General features: G+C 46.0%; 2 protein-coding genes and 1 long non-coding RNA gene across 5 annotated transcripts; 1 reads left to right on the top strand and 2 right to left on the bottom strand.

Moving 5' to 3' along the window:
* Positions 1 to 1,846: 1,846 nt before the first annotated feature.
* Positions 1,847 to 8,665, bottom strand: LOC308469646 (uncharacterized protein). Of its 2 annotated transcripts, XM_080992398.1 has the most exons (4): positions 8,583 to 8,665; positions 5,642 to 6,465; positions 3,263 to 3,386; positions 1,847 to 2,864 (listed from the first exon to the last, which is right to left on the bottom strand). In XM_080992398.1, exons 2-4 carry the CDS (start codon positions 6,431 to 6,433, stop codon positions 2,074 to 2,076), a joined length of 1,707 nt encoding a protein of 568 aa, XP_080848524.1. In that variant the 5' UTR covers positions 6,434 to 6,465; positions 8,583 to 8,665; the 3' UTR covers positions 1,847 to 2,073. The 2 variants fall into 2 exon arrangements, with proteins under 2 accessions (XP_080848524.1, XP_080848525.1); XM_080992399.1 differs by lacking the exon at positions 8,583 to 8,665 and having other exon boundaries at positions 5,642 to 7,592.
* Positions 8,666 to 10,341: 1,676 nt separating this feature from the next.
* LOC308469598 (uncharacterized protein) lies at positions 10,342 to 19,655 on the bottom strand. Of its 2 annotated transcripts, none has more exons than XM_080992292.1 (4): positions 19,542 to 19,655; positions 15,085 to 15,870; positions 12,942 to 13,047; positions 10,342 to 11,429 (listed from the first exon to the last, which is right to left on the bottom strand). In XM_080992292.1, exons 2-4 carry the CDS (start codon positions 15,799 to 15,801, stop codon positions 10,441 to 10,443), a joined length of 1,812 nt encoding a protein of 603 aa, XP_080848418.1. In that variant the 5' UTR covers positions 15,802 to 15,870; positions 19,542 to 19,655; the 3' UTR covers positions 10,342 to 10,440. The 2 variants fall into 2 exon arrangements, with proteins under 2 accessions (XP_080848418.1, XP_080848417.1); XM_080992291.1 differs by having other exon boundaries at positions 12,942 to 13,050.
* LOC308470284 lies at positions 11,446 to 13,217 on the top strand. The gene is made up of 2 exons (XR_013982338.1): positions 11,446 to 11,819; positions 13,159 to 13,217. It is a non-coding gene; the product is annotated as an uncharacterized lncRNA (long non-coding RNA).
* Positions 19,656 to 22,256: the final 2,601 nt, after the last annotated feature.

The raw sequence follows: 22,256 nt of genomic DNA on the forward strand, positions 1-22,256 counted from the left end.
AGTGACGTTCAGTGATTGGATAGTTTGTATGCAAATGAAGGATCGAAAGTGACGTTCAGTGATTGGATAGTTTGTATGCAAATGAAGGATCGAAAGTGACGTTCAGTGATTGGCTAGTTACAGAAAATGGTTACTGTTGCATTCTAGTGGAGCTCTATATAAGCAGGCTGACTGAGCTCCTCAGTTCAGTTCTTTTCCAGCTTACAAATAAAGAGCTGCTTTGGAAGAATCGCTGTGTCGTCTGATATGTTCGCCCACAACTTAACACATCTATAGCCTTTTCCATTGAGCATCCTTTCAAAATGAAATTGACAGTGGCTTTGAGGCGAGAGGAATGCTCTCCCTGGAGAGGCTAACATGGACTCTGTTTTTGTGCTTTCCTGGCACCAAGCAAAAGCTTCCTTTTGTTTCCCCAGGTCCTTCAATCTCTCTCATCCTGTTACGTAACTGATATTTTATTTCAGTGTTTCTGCAGAATAACCTGATTTAGCTTTTGCAGCTGGGCTGTGTGGGTTGGCTATTATTTGTTCCGGGTTTCTTATACATTCCAAGATTTTGGGTTGTTATCCTGTTTCAGTCAGCAGAAGGGTGCCAGAACCTGTAATGGAAAGTTTAGTTTCTCATAATTCTGTATCAGTAACAACACCTGTGGGCGACTTTAGGCACATATAAAAGAGCTTAGCTTTGAAGCTGCCTTTATGAGTCATTTATGAGTCAGCACTGATTTTGGAAAAACTCTATAGTCCCTGCTGTCTCATAGGCAAGACATATTTTTTATACAAGAACTGATTTTGAATGTACAGTGGTACCTCGGGTTAAGTACTTAATTCGTTCCGGAGTTCCGTTCTTAACCTGAAACTGTTCTTAACCTGAAGCACCACTCTAGCTAATGGGGCTTCCTGCTGCCGCCGCGCTGCCGGAAGACGATTTCTGTTCTTATCCTGAAGCAAAGTTCTTAACCTGAAGCACTATTTCTGGGTTAGCGGAGTCTGTAACCTGAAGCATATGTAACCTGAAGCATATGCAACCCGAGGTACCACTGTATTTCTAATTCTATGAAAGGTGCCAACCTGAAGGGCAGCTTGCAGCTTTGCTCCAGAGTCAGTGCTGATATAGTAATACAGGCACCTTGCCACTCACGTGCGATCAGCACATGGTTGTCTGCTGATGTGCAGTTTTGGGTGCCGAAAGGGGGCGGGGCAGGAGCAGAACGGACTTGTGCATGACCCACTGATGTGCACAGCAGCCAGGAATGGAACCCTTGTGTAAGCAGGGATTCCCCTGTATATAATTTTGGGCCTGATAATAAATAATCCTTATCCATTATATTTATTATTACCAAAAGAAAAATCTCAAAGCAAATTACAGTTTAAATAATTTAACAATCTATTAACTTAACTGGGTGAGTTTTAAAATTAAATATAAATAGAATTTTAATTAATTTGCATTACAGTGGCACCTTAGGTTACATAGGCTTCAGGTTACATAGGCTTCAGGTTACAGACTCCACTAACCCAGAAATAGTATCTCGGGTTAAGAACTTTGCTTCAGGATGAGAACAGAAATCGTGCTCCGGCAGCGCGGCGGCAGCAGGAGGCCCCATTAGCTAAAGTGGTGCTTCAGGTTAAGAACAGTTTCAGGTTAAGAACAGACCTCTGGAACGAATTAGGTACTTATCCCGAGGTACCACTGTATTTTTAACCACTGTTTTTTCCCCATCCACAGGTATCTCTTCTGATTTACGCAGATATTTTAAACGGTTAAGTTTGACGGTTTGAAATATTTTCGAATCCGTAATTGGTGGTGTATGGATTTCGTGAAATAAATAAAAACAATTGACAAAAGGTTGTAAGAAAATCCCTCCCAAACACTTCATGTTTTCTTGCCACAGAATTCACAGAACCACAGGGCAGAGTCCACACATCCCCCCCTGCCTTTAAGGGCTTACAGTTTTATTATCAACTTTAAATATTTCCTTTCCACGTAACAATCTGCGAGGTTGAAAAAGAAGAAGCATCAAACAGGTACTGGAGCTCTTCTATGTGGCCTCCCCAACTGAGGTTGTTGCCATGTTTATGGTACTGAGACAGTTCCTTTCCTCAGAGAGCTCTGTTGCATAATGGAAGGTCCGTGTGGTATATGGATTCTCTCGTGAGCTGTAAGGTTTGCGCTCTGGCTGAAGCTTTTCCCACAGGCGGCGCACGTGTACGGCTTCACTCCCATGTGGGTCCTTGCATGAACAATAAGGATGGATCTCTGGTTGAAGCTCTTCCCACACTCGGAGCACGCGTAGGGTCTCTCTCCTGTATGGATCCTCCGGTGGGCTTTGAGATGCGACGGATTACTGAAGCTTTTCCCACAATCCGAGCACTTATGAGGCTTCTCTCCCGTGTGGATTCTCCGATGAGTGATGAGGTGCGACTGGTGGCTGAAGCTCTTCGCACAGTCGGTGCACTTATAGGGCTTCTCTCCGGTGTGGACTGCCTCGTGGGCGCTGAGGTTGGAGCGGTGGCTGAAGCTCTTCTCACAGTTCAGACACTTGTACGGCCTTTCCCCCGTGTGCATTCTCTGATGTATGACAAGGTTGGAGCGCCAACTGAAACTCTTCCCACAAGCTGAGCAGCTGAATGGCTTCTCTCCTGAATGGGGGCTTTCGTGCAAAGTCAGGTGAGGCTTCTGTCTAAAGACAGGCCTGCACTGAGCAACTTCATCCTCTTTCCTCACTAGGGGATTCTGCTGTGGGCTTCCAGAGCTTTCCCCCCAAACAGGACAGTGAGGAATGTTCTGTTTGGTACTTCCCAGCAATTCCACCACTCCACAATGTTCTGGCCGATGTTGCTCCATCTCCCATGTCCTCTCATCGCCTAGGGGCATAAAGAGAGATTCCCAACATGAGTCATTCCATGTATCAAGGGGAGAAAGAACATCAAGAAGCAGGCTAAACTAAACAAGAGGTAATAATAATAATAATAATAATAATAATAATAATAATATAATTTATTACTTATATCCCATCCATCCCCAGCAATCAAACATCAAATATTAAAAACTTCCCTAAACAGGGCTGCCTTAGAAAATGGTGTTTAGGCAATACGTGCAAAAGAGCATCCAAATAATGTAAGTTCTTTTCTGAGAGTTAGGAAAATTCACCAGAGTCAGTTGGATGTTCTTCCTCATTTTGACCGGAGAAAGGGGAAAAGAGGGGGAACACATTCTAAGGCAACAGAGCAATTCTCCCATCCCAGCCACAGCAGATTCTTACCCAAGGAAATGGCACTCGCACTCTCGTCCTCCTCCTTGATGCAAACCGGCCCCTGCCAGGTGTCCGCCTGATCCTCCTTGGCCTCAGATAGAAGCGCCTTCTCTGCTTTGCAAAGCTCCGGTACCTGGAAGAACAAGTGAGGCAAGAGTTTCAAAAAGCATGGGGGAAATGCAGAGAATACTTCAGAAAACAGTGCCCTAAATACATACCTGGACTTGTTTCGATTAATGTCTGCAGGAGACTTTGTGGATATTTAAGTTATAATTAGAAAAATCTTAATAATTATTCATAAAGGAAACAGCTTATAAGAAGTAAATAAGGAGGCCAGATACGGGATAGAGGAAGTCTTTTATTTGGTTGTTTGTATGGTTGTATGTTATGCTTATTGTATTTCTGTACTAGGGGGTGGGGGGGTTATGTTATGCTGTAAATAAAATTTCCAATAATTTTTTTTTAAAAAGAACAAGTGAGGATCCCATTCAGGGAACAGGCCCAAGGCCTGGAGAGGGCAGTCCCAGAAGGCAGGGTTCCCCTCCCTCTCTCCTAACGCCAGAACCCCAGGGGGCAGGAACCACAATGAGGCAGAAAGTTAGGAGATTCAGGGCAGGCAAAAGGAAGGACTTCTTTAGCACAGGGCTGAACTACAGAACTCCCTGCCACAAGAGTCAGGGATGGCCACTAAATTGGGTGGCTTTAAAAGAGGACTAGACAAATGCAGGGAAGAGACGACTATCAATGGCTGCTGTTCTCAATGGCGGAAGGAGCGATGCCACCGAATACCAGTTGCTACAAACTGCAGGTTGGGAAGAGTAGTTGTATTGTGCTCTGGTTCTGCTCCTATGGTTGGTCACTGTAGGAAGAGGATGGTGGACTAGGTAGGCCTTTGGCCTGATTCAGGCGCAAGGCCTTCTGCAGGTTCTTAAATTCAGGTAGGATAAGTCTGCTGGTGACTACTAATCACAATAGCTGCTGTTGCAGGCAAGGATACTCCTCTGCAGTACAGTGGTACCTCAGGTTACATACGCTTCAGGTTACATATGCTTCAGGTTACAGACTCCGCTAACCCAGAAATACTGCTTCAGGTTAAAAACTTTGCTTCAGGATGAGAACAGAAATCGCACGGCAGCAGCGGGAGCCCCCATTAGCTAAAGTGGTGCTTCGGGTTAAGAACAGTTTCAGGTTAAGAACAGACCTCCAGAACGAATTAAGTACTTAACCCGAGGTACCACTGTACAGTCGTACCTTGGATCTCGAACGCCTTGGCTCCTGAACAAATCGGCTCCTGAACGATCAAAACCTGGAAGTGAGTGTTCCAGTTTTCGAATGATTTTTGGAAGCTGAATGTCTGTCGGGGCTTCTGCAGCTTCTGATTGGCTTCAGGAGCTTCCTGCAGCCAATCAGAAGCTGCACTTTGGTTTTCGAATGTTTTGGAAGTTGTACGGACTTATGGAATGGATTTCGTTCGACTTCCAAGGTATGACTGTAGTTGAAATTCACCAGGCACATTTTACAACTGGCACAGGTCCAATTGCGACCATGTGGAGATTTCTGTATGCCAGGTTGGCTAGTGACACCTCCACCTGGCTGGCCCCTTCCAGCTTTCTTAAGCAGCTAAGCAGAAGAGCTCATTTATTGCATTTGTCTCCCACCTTTTTCTCCAAGGAGTCTATGGTTCACCTCCCCTCTTCAGTGAATCCCTACAACGTCCCTGTAAGGTAGGCTAAGGGGCTGTGACTGGCCCAAGGTCACCCATTGAGCTTCATGACTGAGTGGGGATTTGAACCCTGATCTCTCAGCTCCTAGTCTGACATTCTAACTACTACACCACACTGGCTTCCCAGAGTTCTTCTGCTATGGGGCATCTCTATAAATTAAGTCGGTCCATAAATATGGGGAAAGCAAAATGTCACTTACAGAAGGATCTGAAATACTTTCATTGAAGCTTAAATTTATTTTCTTCTGGGCTGTTTTATTTGATGTTTCAATGTGCTGTGAACTGCTTTGAGATTTTTTTCTTTAAAATATAAAGTGGTATAGAAATTAAATGAATATATAATAATAACAAATCCCATTGAGGGGGAAATGGCGCCTAGACTTTCCATTGTGGTGACCACAACCTAGGTTTAAGGTGCCATTTGACGATTAGCTTATATATCAGTGTTTCTAACACTGTTTCTCTGAATACCACTTACTTAGGGAATCACAATCATGAAGACCATTGTTGCACTAGGCTTCTACTGTTCTCATGGACATCTGTTTGGCCACTGTGAGAACATCTCCCCCTGTCTGCCCTCTATACCTTATTTCTCCCATTCATGTTCTGACTAGGCCATATGTATTTAAAAACTCTTCAGAAATGAGCAACTTCCAATCTCTCACCTGAGCTTCCTGTCTCTTGCCTTCTTGCTGCATAAGTAAGGCGTTTTCCACCAGCAACACAGCCTGGGCACAAGTCTCTGGGCCTTGTTCGGTGACCCAGCCCTGCGTCTCCAAGGGCAAGACAGCCAGGAACTGCTCCAGGATCACCAGATCCAGGATCTGCTCCTTGCTGCTTCTCTCCGGCTTCAGCCACTGGTGGCAAAGTTCTCGGAGCCTTTGGCAAACCTCGCGGGGGTCGTCACCTTCCAGATAGGGGAATCGCCGGAAGATCTGCCGCAGGGTGTCCGGGTCGGCCAACTCCTCATCCGGAATCTCTTCCTTCACTTCCCTGTGGCTGGCCTTGCCTTCGCCCAAGAGGCCGCTCTCAGACCATTGGCCTCCCCTGCAGAAGCCTGGCATCATTCGGCTCACAGTCTTCTCTCCTATTTCCTGCCAACCAATATCAGCTGCATTGCCGGTAGAGGACAGAAAACCATCCCTTGAAATGGGAGGCTGCAGCACCAATGGCTGTGGGTTGTCCTCTCTCGAGTGGAGAGACTCCACTTTCCTCAGGAACTCCTGCAGTTGGGCCTCCCTGTGTGGCTGTGGTCCCTTACAGTTTTCCTTTGCGATCTCATGCAGTCTGGCTCTCACCCAGAATTGTTTTCTATGCTCACTCCGGATAGCAAGTGGGTCTTCTCTCGAGTCAAGCCGCGATTCTTCTCCTCCGCCCTCCTCCTCTCTTTTCACCCACTTCTTCACCACAGTTTGAACCCGGACGCCGCTAGCTGAACCCCCTCCTTCGTTCGCCATTTTCCCTCTCCTTCTCCCAGACCAAAGCCAACCTGAAAAACAGCACTGCTGTTTAACTGCGTAACGACAACGTGTGTGTGTTTCTAAGGGGTGAAATTCAACCTCCCTGACTAACAAGGTTTTCTTCCCTCCCTGCGGAAAGAGAAAGAGTCAGCTGGCAATATTTAGACCAGGATGTCTCAAACCTTTGATTCTGCCCCTATTTCATCACCGCAGCAACCCTGTGAGGTAGGCCACCCAGTAGGCTTCATGGCTGAATGGGCATTTGAACCCCGGCCCACCAGATCCAAAGAGCGCTGGTGGTTGTGTGACTACAGATCCCATCATCCTCGACTACTGGGCATGCTGGCTGGTGCTGAGGGGAGCTGCAAACCAACAACATCTGTAGGTTCATAGTTCCCTACTTCTGGTAAACAGATTAAGTGCAGTATATGAAGCTGTTTTCCAGAGTCAAAACATTGGTTGATCTGGTCAAGTAACTCAGCCTCTGTTGTCCTAAGAACATACGAAGAGCCTGCTGGATCAGGCCAATGCTCCGTTTAGTCCAGCGTCCTGTTCTCACAGTGGCCAACCAGACCAGCAAGCAGGATTCGGGCACAAGAGCCCTCTCCCCTCCTGTGGTTTCCAACAACTGGTATCCAGAACTGGTATTCCAGCAACTGGTATTGCTGCCTCCCAGCTGTGGAAGCACAGCATAGCTGAGCAGCCATTTATAACCTCCGTCATTTTGTATAATCCTCTTTTAAAGCCCCCAAATTGGCGGCTATCGCTGAGACCTGTGGGAGTGAGTTCCATAGGTCTGCTAATGTCATCTAATGTTTATTGGATGGATTTTCCCCCTAAATTGATTTTTGAATTCTGAATTTATTGTTATTCACGTTTTATACTGTATTTTAAGGTGTTTTTTGTTGCATCAATTAAGTGTTTTAAATTGGTTGTTAGCCACCCTGAGCCCAGTTTTCTGAACCGGGAAGGGCGGTGTCAGGGAACTGCCATCAGCTCAGAGGCGAGAGGTGGAAGAGAAGTTGTGTTACAGGGAGCCTCCGAAGGTCTTGTGAAGCAGTTGTTCCTCTGGCGAGGAGGGAAGCCCCGCCTCCAGTGGGGAAGGGGCGCAGGGATCAGAAGATGCTAGGGAGAGCCTCAACACCAAGCCTGAGCAAAGTGGAGGGGAGGTAAGTCCCCCTTTGCCAGCGCCCACGTTGCGCAGTGGGTTTGCGCGCACAGAGAGGAGGAGAAGGATGGGGGTCCCACGACTGTTATGCTGGGGAAGGTATAAGGACCGCCCACTCCCAGATTCTGCTAGCGACTGAGCAGACATGGACTTGTGACGCTCTGCACTGTAAAATAGTTTGTACAGATAATAAAGCCTGGAAAAGACAGGTTGGAGTCTTGCCTGTTTGCTCTCGAGCAACCACACCAACACCTGACAGGCAGGTACCCTGCCTGTCAGTTATTTATTTATTTATTTATTTATTTATTTATTTATTTTTGCATGCATGCATTGTGTGAAAAAGTTCTTCTTTTGTGAATAGGAAACCCCAGAGAGCCACTGTCCATCAGTGTAGACCACATCAAGTAGCCTCTGGGCTTCCTAACCCCCTTTCCCGCTTTCCTATTTGAGCATCTAGGGGAACATAGTCAACATCAGAGCCCAGACTCTCAAGGGATAAACTTCCCAAAGGGTGGACCAAAGGCACGTAGTATGGAGCTAATGCAAACAACGCAGGCTGAGGGAGAGAAGGGGGCAGAGTCTGAACTCTTCTCTCCTTGCCAGCAACCTTTCAAGCGGAGGTTGGCAGGCCATCTGTCCTGGATTCCTGCATTGCAGGGGGTTGGACCAGATCTGTGTTTCCCAACCTTTGGCCTCCAGCTGTTTTTGGACTACAACTCCCATCATCCCTAGCTAGCAAGACCCAGTGGTCAGGGATGATGGGAATTGTAGTCCATAAATAGCTGGAGACCAAAGGTTGGGAAACACTGGACTAGATGACCCTCGGTGTCCCTTCCACCTCTGCAATGCCATAATGCAACTTCCTTCACGTCCTGTCCTCCCATCTGACTTGCCTCCTCCTGCCCTCATCCCATGCAGTTTCCTCTGGGCTCGTCTTTTCCCCTCTACTAGCCTTCCCCGCCCTCCGCCTCGACTCACCGGAGCTCCAAGAAGGAGGAAAACCACAATCCAGCTGCGCCTGCCCCGCGTGGGAAATTCAAACGCTACTTTCCCACGGTGGGCGGAACAGGAAATGACCTCACGGGTTGCTCGCCGCCAGCCTTCCCTCCTCGCCTAAAAAATCTAGCCCCTCTGGGCATCGACTCGTTAGCTTTAACTCCTTCGTGCATCTGCTCACCTTAGCTTCAATATGAGGGCGTAAACCTCCAAGGACCAGTCTGGGAAATCCTTGCTTTATAGAATTATATATAGCTCCCCTATGGGGAAAGGTGCATTTTAATTAGAGGCTTTTTAATTTATTTCTTAAATTTAAATTAGTTTTTAATTTAATTTGGGGCTCTGCCAGGGTGAAGCTACAGTTCCCAGGATTGTTGGGGGCGGGGAGCAGGAGTTGTGTTTTTTTAAAGGTGCATTGGGTGTGCTTTAACAGTACAGCATGGATCCACTAACAAAAGGAGGGACTTCTTCACGCAGGGCATAAACTGTGGAACTCACTGCCACAAGAGGCGGTGATGGCCACCAACATCATCATCACCATAATCATCATTTATTATTTATACCCCTCCCATCTGAGTGGGTTTCCCCAGCCAAACAGACTCCCAACAGACTCTTAAAAGCACAATCAAACATTAAAAACTTCCCTAAACATGGCTGCCTTCAGATGTCTTCTAAAAGTCAGAGAGTTGTTTATTTCCTTGACATCTGATGGGAGGGTGTTCCACAGGGCGGGAGCCACTACCAAGAAGGCCCTCTTGAAAGGAAGTTAGACAAATTCATGGAGGGTAAGGCTATCAACAGATAAGACACCTGACAGCTAGGTTCTTCTTCCGTTGTCAGAGGTTGTATATGCCTTTGAATACAAGGTCCTGCTGGTGGGGGCGGGGCGGCGGCTTCCCATTGAGGCTTCTGGTTGTCCAAAGGATGCTAGACTAGACAAGCCATCAGTATGCAGATCTGCAGGGAAGAGGATTGGGACAAAATCTCTATTTAGTTGACCCTTGGGGTCACTTCCAACTCTATGATTCTGTGACAACTAGAACTGTAGTTGGGTCTGCCTGTCACTGGCTCTCTGGCACCACCTACTGTTGGTCTCCCTGCCATTAGCCCTACCAGTCCTAATGAGCACCAGTCCCAAATAATTCTCAGGACTGTAGTTTTCCCCTCAGAGCTACAATTCCCAGCCCCCTTAAAAAAGGCAGTAACCAGGATTCTTTGCAGCAAATCATGTGCATCTGGTGCGAATCTGCCCAAACATTTGCAGGGCCACAGCAGGTTTCCCATCTCTGCTATAAAAATTACAAGACAACTGCAAAAGTCCTGAGGAAGACCATCTTTATTTTACAATCTATTTGAAAAACTACTGTCACCATAAAGTTTACCATAAAGTAAGTGTCCAAATGGGATGCAGGTGGTGCTGTGGGTTAAACCACAGAGCCTAGGACTTGCCGATCAGAAGGTCAGTGGTTCGAATCCCCGCGATGGGGTGAGCTCCTGTTGCTCGGAACGGTGTTTCCGGGCGCTGCTCTGGTTCGCCAGAAGCGGCTTAGTCATGCTGGCCACATGACCCGGAAGCTGTACGCCGGCTCCCTCGGCCAATAAAGCGAGATAAGCGCCGCAACCCCAGAGTTGGCCACGACTAGACCTAATGATCAGGGGTCCTTTTACCTTTAAGTGTCCAAATAACTGCTAGCAAACTAGCAGGGTGAAATCTGCAAAAAAAAAAAGACTACAAGCACCCTTTTTGTTTTCCAAAATGCTTCATCATCTTTATTTTATTTACCTTTTTTTATTTTAATTTTATTTTATTCCAAACAACCCTCTGATGGAGATTATATTTTCATTTTTCAGAAGGGGCATTGCTGAGGCTCAGAGACAGAGGCTCCCCCCAACTCACAGAATTGGTCCACGGCACTGGGGGCTTGTCCCCCAAGCGGGGTCTCTTATCTGCCCCCAAGACGGAGACTGCGTTTTTCCCGGCTTCCAAACACTTCAGAGTCTTGTCCCCGTTATGGATCCTCTCGTGTCGAATGAGGGTCGACTGGTGACTGAAGCTCTTCCCGCACTCGGAGCATTTGTAGGGCTTTTCGCCCGTGTGAGTCCGGTTGTGCGCGATGAGGGACGACCGGTCGCTGAAGCTCTTCCCGCAGTCGGCGCACGAGTATGGCTTCTCCCCCGTGTGGGTCCTCTTGTGGGTCGTCAGGGTGGAGCGGTCGCTGAAGCTCTTCCTGCAGTAGGGGCACTTGTAGGGCTTCTCGCCGGTGTGGATCCTCTCGTGCTTGACCAGGTGGGGCCTCTGGCTGAAGCTTTTCCCGCAGTCCGAGCACTTGTAGGGCTTCTCGCCGGTGTGAGTCCTCTCGTGCAAGATCAAGTGCGACCGCTGGCTGAAGCTTTTCCCGCAGTCCAAGCATTTGTACGGCTTCTCCCCGGTGTGGATTCTCTGATGAGTGATGAGGACGTTCCTGCGGCAAAAGGTTTTCCAGCAAACTGAACATTTGTACTGGGACTCACCCGTCAGTGTCCTCTCGTGCACTATGAGATCGGACCTCAGCCTGAGAACTTGCCCCAACTGAACCCCTGCGTTTTCCTGCTCACCTTTCAGGGCGGCTGGCTGTGGCGCGATGCTGTCGTCCAGGTCCTCGTACCCACCCTGAGAATTAATGAATTTCCCGCCTTGTGCTTCTGGTTTGTTTCCTTGCAGGCTCTCAGAGTCCTCTGCTGGACTGGCGATGTTTTGCTCGTCTTCCCTTGACAACGCTACAAACGGCTCCAGTTCCTCAGCGTTGCCCGGGTGATTCCTCTCCTTCCGACGTGTCCCCACAGAACATGCTAGAGTGGGGGAAATAATCCAGGTGTTATTATCCTCTGCTAAAAGAGAAAGTGGGCAAAAATCAGGCTCAAGACAGGAAGGAAGTGAATGGTGACGCTCGCCCTGTGGAACACCCTCCCACCAGACGTCAAGGAAATAAACAACTATCTGACTTTTAGAAGACATCTGAAGGCAGCCCTGTTTAGGGAAGTTTTTAATGTTTGATGTTTTATTGTGTTTTTGATATTATGTTGGAAGCTGCCCAGTGTGGCTAGGGAGGCCCGGCCAGATGGGCAGGGTATAAGTAATAAATTATTATTAATCTGGAAAAGACAAAGTTATCTTCTCACCGCCAGCTGCCCATGACTCACTTTGGGACAATCTGTTAAGATGGAGAGCAGAAGACTGATGTAATTATTTCGAAATGATTGACAAACTTAATGTTTATTATTTATATTGCATGAACTGTTTCTGACAGGGTTGTGGGTATGTGGGGTTTGTTCGTTTTATGTATTTTTAGAAGCTGGGGGAAAAAAGATTTGTTAAAAACCAAAGGAAGGAAGATCAACTTTTCAGGGTTGCTCCTCTCCTTCCCCCTAATGCCATATGCAGATCCTACTAATGTCTCAGGAGATGTTGAACTCACCTTCACTGGAGGGGTTTTTTGTGTGTGTGTGATAAAGATTTTATACTTGTAAATATGAAAGTTAACCAACAACATAGCTAGCACAGGCAAAGTTCGTCAGCTCAGTGCACAAAACGGTATTTGAAACAGGATTTCAAAGTGGTACCTAAATTTGGGGGTCTTTAATAAGTTTTGCAACTTGTCCTTTGACACACACTCTCAGCTCAGAGCTGCACATTTAAGTAAGTAAGAGATGTCATTTAGTTTCCAAAAAAATGTTAGCTGATATAGATTTTGTTATTTTAAGGAGTCAAAAATGTTCATAAATACTATTAAAAATATATGGGCCCTGATGGCACAAAATTAGACCAGGATGAACATGTCCTTCAGATTAGCTGATTATATAGACAACTACTTGTAGCTGGTGCTGGATCACGTGTGTGAGACATGTGGTTTTTATTTTTATGGCTAGCGGCCTCAAAAGCTGGAAGGAGGCCGGGCTTCTCTGAACCTCTGAGAGGGCCTAATCAGAATACAGTGGTACCTTGGTAGTCAAACGCTTTAGTTGTTGAACAAATCGGCTCCCGAACGTTCACAAACCCGGAAGTGAGTGTTCTGGTTTGCGAATGCTTTTGGGAAGCTGAACATCCGACGTGGCTTCCGCAGCTTCCGTTTGGCTGCAGGAAGCTCCTGCAGCCAGTTGGAAGCTGTGCCTTGGTTTTTGAACTGTTTTGGGAGTCAAACGGACTCCTGGAATGGATTAAATTCGAGAACCAGGATACGACTGTATCTGGGTTCGCCACCCATTCTCCCAGCGAGCCGCTGCAGCTTCAACATTCCCTTTTGCGATTTCAGAGCACCAAATTTTTTAAAAAAGAAGACAACAAAATAAAAACAAAAGGCTTACCAAGCAAGGTGGCATCTCTGTCGGCCTCTTGCTTGATCTTCCTGAAGTGAGGCCTGGGCCAGGTATCTGGTGGAGCCCGTTCCGCCTCAGGGAAGGCCCGTACCGCCTCCTTGAACAGCACATAAGACAGAAACAGCGAGGGTCTCAAATAAATAAATAAAAGCACTCAGAATGTCATGTTAAGATCTAAAAATGCCTGCCCATCCTCTTCTTGCAGGGCCAAGCTACACATTGTGTTGAAAACTAGCCTGCTTAACCGACCTACTTTTATTTCGGGGGGAAAGTGGCCGCAGGCCCTCCGATCACATCTGCGTTCCAGATTGGACGACCCACAGCTCGCTTTTCCTCCAAATGAAAAGCGGGTGCCATGTTTCTGTCGACAACCACCCCTGCCCTCTATCCAACGGGAATCCTTGTTTTTCAATAATAATAATAATAATAATAATAATAATAAATTTTATTTATACTCCACCCTCCCCGGCCAGAGCCGGGCTCAGGGCGGCTAACACCAATAAAATCACAGTAAAAAACATGATGGGGGGAAAAACACAATTTAAAGTACAGGTTAAAATGCAATTTAAAATGCAGCCTCATTTTAAAAGTAGCCGATAAATCAAGTAGCCGATAAATTTGATTCTTTTACATAGTTTTGTATGTTTTGTGAAATTTTATGCATTGTGACTTGCTGTTATTTTTATTGATTACAGTAATTCTTTACTGTAATTCATGGGTAGGCAAACTAAGGCCCAGGGGCCGGATCCGGCCCAATTGCCTTCTAAATCCGGCCCGCAGATGGTCCGGGAATCAGCGTGCTTTTACATGAGTAGAATGTGTGCTTTTATTTAAAATGCATCTCTGGGTTATTTGTGGGGCGTAGGAATTCGTTATTTTTTTTTCTTTTCAAAATATAGTCCGGCCCCCAAGGTCTGAGGGACAGTGGATTGGCCCCCTGCTGAAAAAGTTTGCTGACCCCTGCTCTAAACAGTGTAAACTGTTTAATTATTATTTGCTGGTATTTATTTTTACTTTTATATTCTAGTCAGTTATTGAATATTTGATACAAATTGTTTATTTTAAAGTTACTGTGACTTTTTGTGTTGGATCAGCTTGTTATTATGTGTGTGTTCTTTGAGGTCTATTTTGTTGTTTCTTCAGCTTGGAAGCTGCCTTGTGTATAGTAATATAGAAAGGCGGTATACAAATTTAAAATGAAAATGAAATGAAATCCTGGCTAGTTCCCCCTAAAAGTTACACAAGTAGTGTGGCCCACAAGTAACCCTTTCTGCAGTTGAGTTCACTCTCTGAATCGATAGAGAGTTCACTGGGACCGGCTGCTACACCACTCTGGAAATTGCAGCTCTGTGCAGGCAGTCTCCTAACAACGTTCAGCACTCTAAATAAACTACAGTTCCCAGGAATTTGGGGGGAAAGCCATGACTGTTTAAAGTGGCACAACAGACAAGATTTACCGAAGAACGGCAGATGAAGATGAGGGACTAGATGGAACTTGCCGAACTGACCGGGAGACTCCGAGACCAGAGAGAAGAGACGGTGGAAGAAGATTGGAAGAAGTTTAAGGAATATTTGAAAAAATATGTTAATATTTAAATCTTAGAATAGCTTTGGAAGTGGATACAGGCATTAGGTTTAGAAGTAGAAGATAGTGTATTTTATAAGTGATAAAATGTGAAGTTTTTTATGGTTAAAGTAAGTTTGTTGGGGGGGGGAAGATGGTTAGAAATTATGATATATGTAAACTGCTAAAGATGAAGTAAAATCAGATAGGTGGGACTTGGGGAAGCCAACATAACAATGTTTAGAAAATAAGGATACGACAAGAATTTGTTTGTATTGTTTGTCTCTTCTATTTGTGTTTTTTATTTGTGTTATAAAATTAATAATTTTTTTTGCGAAAAAAACAAGAAGTGGCACAACAGGACTTTAAATGCATAGAGCGGATGGTTCGGTACAAAGCCACTGGAACGAACCATATTAGGGCTGTAGCTCAGAGCATCTGTGTTGCATGCAGCAGATGGGAATGTCCTCCGCCTGAAAATCCTGCAGAGCCCCTGCCAGTCTGTGTAGACAATACTGACCTGGGTCTGACTTGGTATGAGCCATTTATTACACTAAAGCCTCTCACCTTCCCTCCGAGTCTCTCGTCCTCCTGCTGCCTCAGCAGGAACTCCTCCGCCAGGGCAATGACTTGGGCGCAGGTCTCCGGGCGACATTCCTTGACCCAGCTCTGCATCTCCGAGGGCAGGACGGCCAGGAACTGCTCCAGGATCACCAGCTCCAGGATCTGCTCCTTGCTGTGCCTCTCCGGCTTCAGCCACCGGTGGCAAAGCTCCCGGAGCCGGGTGCAAGTCTCTCGAGGCCCCTCCTGGTAGGCGAACTGCCGGAAGTGTTGCCGCGGTGCGTCAGGACCAATCTCCTCTTCCTTCACTTTCCCACTCTCTCTTTCCTCTTTGGCCAGCAGGTTGTTGGCTTCTCTCCTGGGATGTGGCGGGAAAGGGACTTGGCGTGGCCTGGCGCCACCTGGAGACAGGCCAGCTTGGGCCTCGTCCCACAACGCCAACGTCCGCTGGTGCTGGTCTCTCCCGTCAGAGTGGGAAGACTCCATCGCTCTGAGGAACTCCTGCAGCTGCGCCTCCCATGGCTGCTGCGGTCCCTTCTGTGGCTCCTGCTTGACGTGGCCCGACACGTTTCTCTCCCAGAATTCCCTCATACTCCCATCCTGCATGGCACGAGAGCCTTTCCCCACTTCGGCTGGGTCTGGCTCCTCCACTTTCATCCTCTGCTTCAGCACAGCACCGGGCGGTAGGCTCAAGGTCAACGTATCTCCTGGCTCGGCGGCCATTTTCCTTTTTCAAGCCAATGGCGGGCGAAGCTTGAGCTGCGGCTAGCCAGTCCCACAAAAAAGGTTTTGCTGCAAAAGGCAGGGGGAAAAAGAAAGAACCCAGGTGCTTCTGTGATAAGAATTTAAAAGTCTTAGATATATAATAAATGTTCAGAAATGTACCAACCAAGCACGTACATAGATCAGCACAGGAAGACCGACCTGAAACCATGTTTGATTCCCAAACTGACCAAATGTTTTCTCTGCAAGGTCAAAGGAAAATGGAAAAGCCTCCCCATCGTCTTTTCCTTCACAAATCCTGTCTTAAGGGTATGTCTGTCTGTGTTTGAATAGGGTGAGCCTGTGACCTGGCTAAGTATTTATCATTACAAAAGACTGGCCAGGCTCCCCAGGTAATCCAGTCAGGTGACCATTAACAGGTAACCTGCCAGGCAGGAGATAAACAACACATTTCTGCTGTAGACCGCCTTTTCTGTGATGTATGTATGATGTATGGAGGGGTGGTCTTGAGCTCCAGGGCAGGGAATTTAAAATGTCTATATAAAGGCAGGCACACGTTTGTTCTGGGTCCTCCTCCTTTCCTGCGTGTGAGGGGAACACCCTGTTGCAACAGATCAATAAAGATCAGGCTTACTAGCTGCTTTGCTTCTCAATATTCTCTGGTTGGCCTCTGTTATTTTCTCCTAGCAATAGGGAACCTACGTAAGGACTCTATATGGGCTCTCGTGTCCCCCATAAGGGAAGAAGGGCAAGATGTTTTGTTTACAACACTTCACTGGAAAGAAAGGGGTGCCCAGAGAAAGATTTTTCGTCCTCTTAGCCACAAAGAATCAGATGTGGGGAAACTTTGGTTCTCCAGACGCTCCTGAACTACAACTCCCTTCTTCACTGGCCACCGGCCAACGTTTTCTGGGGCTGATGGGAGTTGTGGTGCGGCAACGAGAGACGAAGTTCCTTCTCCTGTCGTGCACAAAGGCTTTTGGAGGGTGGAATCAGAAGCCTAATAAATTAGATCTGCCTGTGCTTCATAGCTCCTCATAGTAAGAGTCTGCCTGCTAGATCAGGTCAAGGGCCTATCTTCGTCCAGCATCCTGCTCTCACAGTGGCTGACCAGAGGCCCCAGTGGGAACATAGCTGTTAATGTTTCCCTTTTTAAAGGGAAATTCCCTTATTCCGAATAGGATTCCTCACAAGAAAAGGGAAAAGTTGACAGCTATGAATGGGAAACCTGCAAGCAGGACACGAGCACAAAAAACAACCGGTATTCAGAAGCATTTCTGCCTCCAGCCTTTACGGATAGTAGCACAGATAGATTTCTCTTCCCTGAATTTGTCCAATTCTCATTTAAAGCCATCCAAGCTGGTTGTCATCACCAGAGTTGATGATGATGATGATGATTACTACTACTGCTATTCATTATCCTCTACTGAAATTATTATTGTTATAAAATAATAATAATTTATTATTAATTATTTGTACTTTTATTATTTTTATTTATTATAAAAATCCTCATTTATTGGGCTTATTATAGCTATAATTTATTATTATCCTTATTTATTGTATTATTATTATTATTAATGCTCTGTCACAAGAGTAATTAATAATTATTATTAATACTCTGTCACAAGAGACTTGACATCTTTCCACAGGGCCTGCAAGACAGAGTTCTTCCACCAGGCCTTTGGCCAAGGCAGAGTCTGACCCCCTCCTTTGGTAATCCTCACAGAACTCTGGCCCAAAGGTTGCCATTAATTTGATTTTGAACTGATTTTAGAATGAATTGATTTTAGAATGCTGTATTACTTTTATTGTTGTTAGCCGCTCTGAGCCCGGCTTCGGCTGGGGAGGGCGGGATATAAATAAAATTATTTAGTTATTTATTTATTATTATTATTGCTATTCATTATCCTCTACTGGAATTATTGTCATAATTTATTACCATCATTATTTATTTGTACTTTTATTATTTTTATTTATTATCAAAATCTTCCTCATCATTTTTTGGGCTTATTATAGCTATAATTTATTATTATTATTATTATTATTATTACTATTCATTATCTCTACAGTGGTGCCTCGCAAGACGAAATTAATCCCTTCTGCGAGTCTCTTCGTCTTGCGGTTTTTTCGTCTTGCGAAGCACGGCTATTAGCGGCTTAGCAGCTTTAAGAAAAAGGAAACAAACTCGCAAGAACTTGCAAGACGTTTCGTCTTGCGAAGCAAGCCCATAGGGAAATTCGTCTTGCGGAACGACTCAAAAAACGCAAAACCCTTTCGTCTAGCGAGTTTTTCGTCTTGCGAGGCATTCGTCTTGTGGGGCACCACTGTACTGGAATTATTGTTATAATTTATTACCATCATTATTTATTTGTACTTTTATTACTTTTACTTATTATCAAACTCTTCCTCATTTTATTTACTGTATTATCAAAATCTTCCTTATCATTTTTTAGGCTGATTATAGCTATAATTTATTATCATCATCATTTATTTCAATAAATGATGATGATGTTGATGATGATGATGATGATGTATTGGAACTATCTTAATCATTTATAGGATTTCTCACCTATCCACAGCACGCTCCTGGTGTGGGTTACAAAAATAGGATTAAACTTTTGTTAAAACAATGTACAATTACAAGAACAGGGTGAATCCCAGAAACACACCTCTCAGGTGCAGAAGGGCAAGGGAAAAGGGGTGCATTGAAAGCTTATGCAACGAAGGTGGCAGCTGCCCTCCCTTAAACCTCGCCTTTTCGTTTAATATTAGCAGACAACAATATGCAAACAAAATACACTTAACAATGCAAGCCAGCTTAAAACAAAACACAATATTTGTAATCACTTATCACCATTGTATACTATATAAGTCACAGTGTTCCACATTTAAGTATATTTCAATGGAGGGGTTTGGGCTGGATGCAAATGGTAACCCGGTACCTTTAATTAATTGTGCAAAAGAGGTTCTTTCCGCTTGGCATACATGCTGTATTAGCAGACGTGCCCTCTTTTGTTTTTGTTTTTTAAAAAATAAATTCATATATCTTTATTAAAAAGTTAGCTCATGACAGTTCAGACTTCATGGGGATCAGGTCGTCTGTAGCCTCTGGACATATTATAGCCTGTGCGTCTTCAGGTTGCCAACAAATTACTGAAGCAAGGTAATAACTCAACTCACTTCATGGCAGGAGAGATCACAAATGACCAGTGCACCATGTAAATACAGCCACAAGAGGGTTTGGTTTAAGACAGATGATTAAGGGAGATGATTGCATGATTCCCTTCTACCGTCAAAACTTGAATATCATCGCTCTCCAGGAGAAGTGGGCGGCTGAAAATCCATCACTGGAAGGATACTACACATATGCAGCAAATCTGATGGGCCTGTGCACATCGCTGCTCTTCACAAAGTTTGACCGTGATAATCGACACCTGAAGCAGATATTGCCCAGTGCTCTTTTGCACACACATTATTAAAGGTGCAAAAAGCTCTGCCGTCTTTGCAGCAGGTCACCCGAATACATTCAGAACCAGCAAAAGCTGGGGAGGAAGGAAGCGTAAAAGGTGAGGCCCACTGACCAAATCATCCCTTCCCAGTAGGTATACTAAGATTAGGAATCTTGTGTTTGGATGGGAGGCTGCACTGAGCAATGCACTAGCTCTCAAGGAATTCCGTTGGGGGCGCGGAAAGAGAACAGGCTTGGAAAGAGAACCTCCCGTGCACTTCCATGCTCTCACCTGATCCTTTTGCAAGGCTTTCTTCCGCCCCTTCCCCTCCTTCGATTTCGCCTTGGCCGCGCCTGGGAAATTCAAACTCCGCTTGGGTTTCCCCCAGTAGAATAAGGAGGAAATGATCACAGAGATGCCCTCGCCAAAAACCCACAGAGTACAGAGAGAAAAGGGAAGAGCGACACATCTCATGGTGCGAATAGCAAATTCCCGGGTTCACGTTGGAGAAACCATTAAAAAAAATATATCGGTGCCAACGCCCTGTTTATAGATACCTATGGAGAGATGCAGGATTTTACCGCGGTTTCCCAGCAGGTAACATAAAAGTAACAATGGAAAAAAAGATCGATAACTCCACTCTTATTTGGTGCATAAAATTTCAAGGTTGTGAGGGTTTTTAATAGGGTTTTAAAATAAGCCTGACCTTGCAAATAATCCCAATGCAAATTTAGCCTATTATCCGTCAGATGGGCGGGGTATAAGAAATAAATAATAATTATTATACTATTACAGGTTGTTGGGTGGGGGTGCTCTAGCTTACAGCAACCCTGCAGTGTAGTCCAATGTTAATGTTGCAAGTTGGGGTCCAGGCTGAGACAGACTCGCAGAACTATAAAACTGGAGAGATGGATGGGACCCAAACGGTCATCTAGTCCAACCCCCTGCAATGGGTGGTTAATTGCAACAACAACAACCCTGCAATATAGGCGCACCGTTATCATATCCCTTTTCCAGGCTGAAGGTGGGGCTGGAGCCGAGTTGCGACCACACAAAAGCCTTGCAGTGGAGTCCAGTGCTGCAATGACCCCTGCATTTCAGCCACAAGTGGATGAAACTTCTGCACACAACCACCCTGAAATGTAGTTTGGTTTTAGGTCGGGAGCTCAGGCTGGGGCTGGTTTGGATCTGCAGCCCAAAAAAATCTCCCCTTTGAGCTGTAGCAAAGGCTTCTTAAACTGCCCTCCTTCCTTCCTCCTATCCAGTCCATAGCGGTCAACTTTCAGATTTGAAAATAAGGAATCAGCAGCCGCACCTGTCCCGGGGACAGTCTACGGGATATCTAACAATCCGGGATAGCAGCGGGAAGCGGCGCTGGAATAAGGGAATTTCCTGCAAAAAAATGGGAAGGTTGACAGCTATGATCCAGTCCAAATCCAGCTCTCGGCTGCACACAGGAGCTTTGTGCTTCTTCTCAATGCAGAGTTGCTCTGCTGTTGTCGAAACCCTAAAGAACGCAAGTAGCGTGAAATATTAAGCGGCACAGGGTTAACCAGTGGAACTCACTGCCACTGTCTTAGATGCGCTGAAAAGGGGATTAGACCAAGTGATAGAGAAGGCTTTCAACAGCCACTGTTAATGATAGAGTAGTTATATATGCTACCTCTTCAGGATCAGAAATGGTACCCGTTGCTGAGGATCAGAAGTGGAGCACTCCTAGGGTCAGGTTCTGCCTTCGAGCTTCCCAAAGGCTGACCACTGTTGGAAACTGGGTACTAAGGAGGCCTTTATTCTCATCCAGCAAGGCTCTTATTATTACATGCAAACGAGGCCCATCTATGCTGCTGTGGGTTGTCTTTAGGAATGGGGGGGGGGCCTTTACCAAATTACAGCTACAATAAAATATTGGTTGGGCAGTGTTTTTTGGAGGTGTGTGGAGAGTGTGGCCCACCTAGAAGTTGTTGGGACTCCTGTCTCACATCACTCAGCATGGCCAATGGTCAGGGATGATGGAAGTTGCAGGTTATAGGTTTCCTCTCCATCTTCGAAACTAGAAACGCAGGCTGCACCACTCTTCACTTTTTGAAAGAAAATCTCTACGGTGCAGCCTCTCCCACAAATCAGAGGTGGGCAGACATTACATAGAAAGCCACTATTGGCTCATAGAGACAGAAAAGGGTTGAGTCACGAACTACCCCCATCGGCTTCCGGTTTGGGAGCTCCATTCATTTTATTCTGTTGAAAGTGATCAAAGCCCTGAGTGCCTTCTGAAAGAAAATATAATGTAGGGACATAGGAAGCTTCCTTCTACAAGAGTCCAGCTGGCTCAGTACTGCAGCAGCTCCCCAGGCTTTCAGACTGGAGGATTTCTCTCTCAGCCAGAGACTGAATCTGCAACGCAGATACTCTGCCCCTTAGCTAGGATCCGTCCCGCCCCCACTCCAGAAAGCGCTTGCTGAATACTATTGGTTGAGTAGTGCACAATTTTTTTCCTGCATTTCAATGTCTGGTCTCTTATTTTGATGCATTCTCCGATTATTTCAGGTGCAAGTTTACTCGGAAGTAGGTCCCGCTGTCTACAATGCATCTTACTTTCTAGGTAGACGTAGGGGTGGGGATTGCAGTTCAATCCTATCATACTTGTCTACTATGAAGCAAGTTCATTAAATTCAATGGGGCTTGCTCCCAGGCACCGTATATTTCGCTCTATAGGACACACTTTTCCCCCTCCAAAAATGAAGGGGAAATGTGTGTGCATCCTATGGAGCGAATGCAGGCTTTCGCTGAAGCCTGGAGAGCGAGAGGGGTCGGTGTGCACCGACCCCTCTCGCTCTCCAGGCTTCAGGAAGCTATCCGCAAGCCCGTGGAGCCCGGTGGGAACTCCCGCCGGGCTCCCAAGGCTTGCGGATAGCAGCCTGCAGCCCAAAGCTGTTCTAGCTTCGGGATGGCTGTGCAAAGCCTCCACAGGAGGCTACAAAGGATGTCCCCGAAGCCTCAAGCCTTTGG

Source organism: Podarcis pityusensis (assembly GCF_964106645.2).
Source record: "Podarcis pityusensis genome assembly, chromosome: 2".
Classification (NCBI taxonomy): domain Eukaryota; kingdom Metazoa; phylum Chordata; class Lepidosauria; order Squamata; family Lacertidae; genus Podarcis; species Podarcis pityusensis.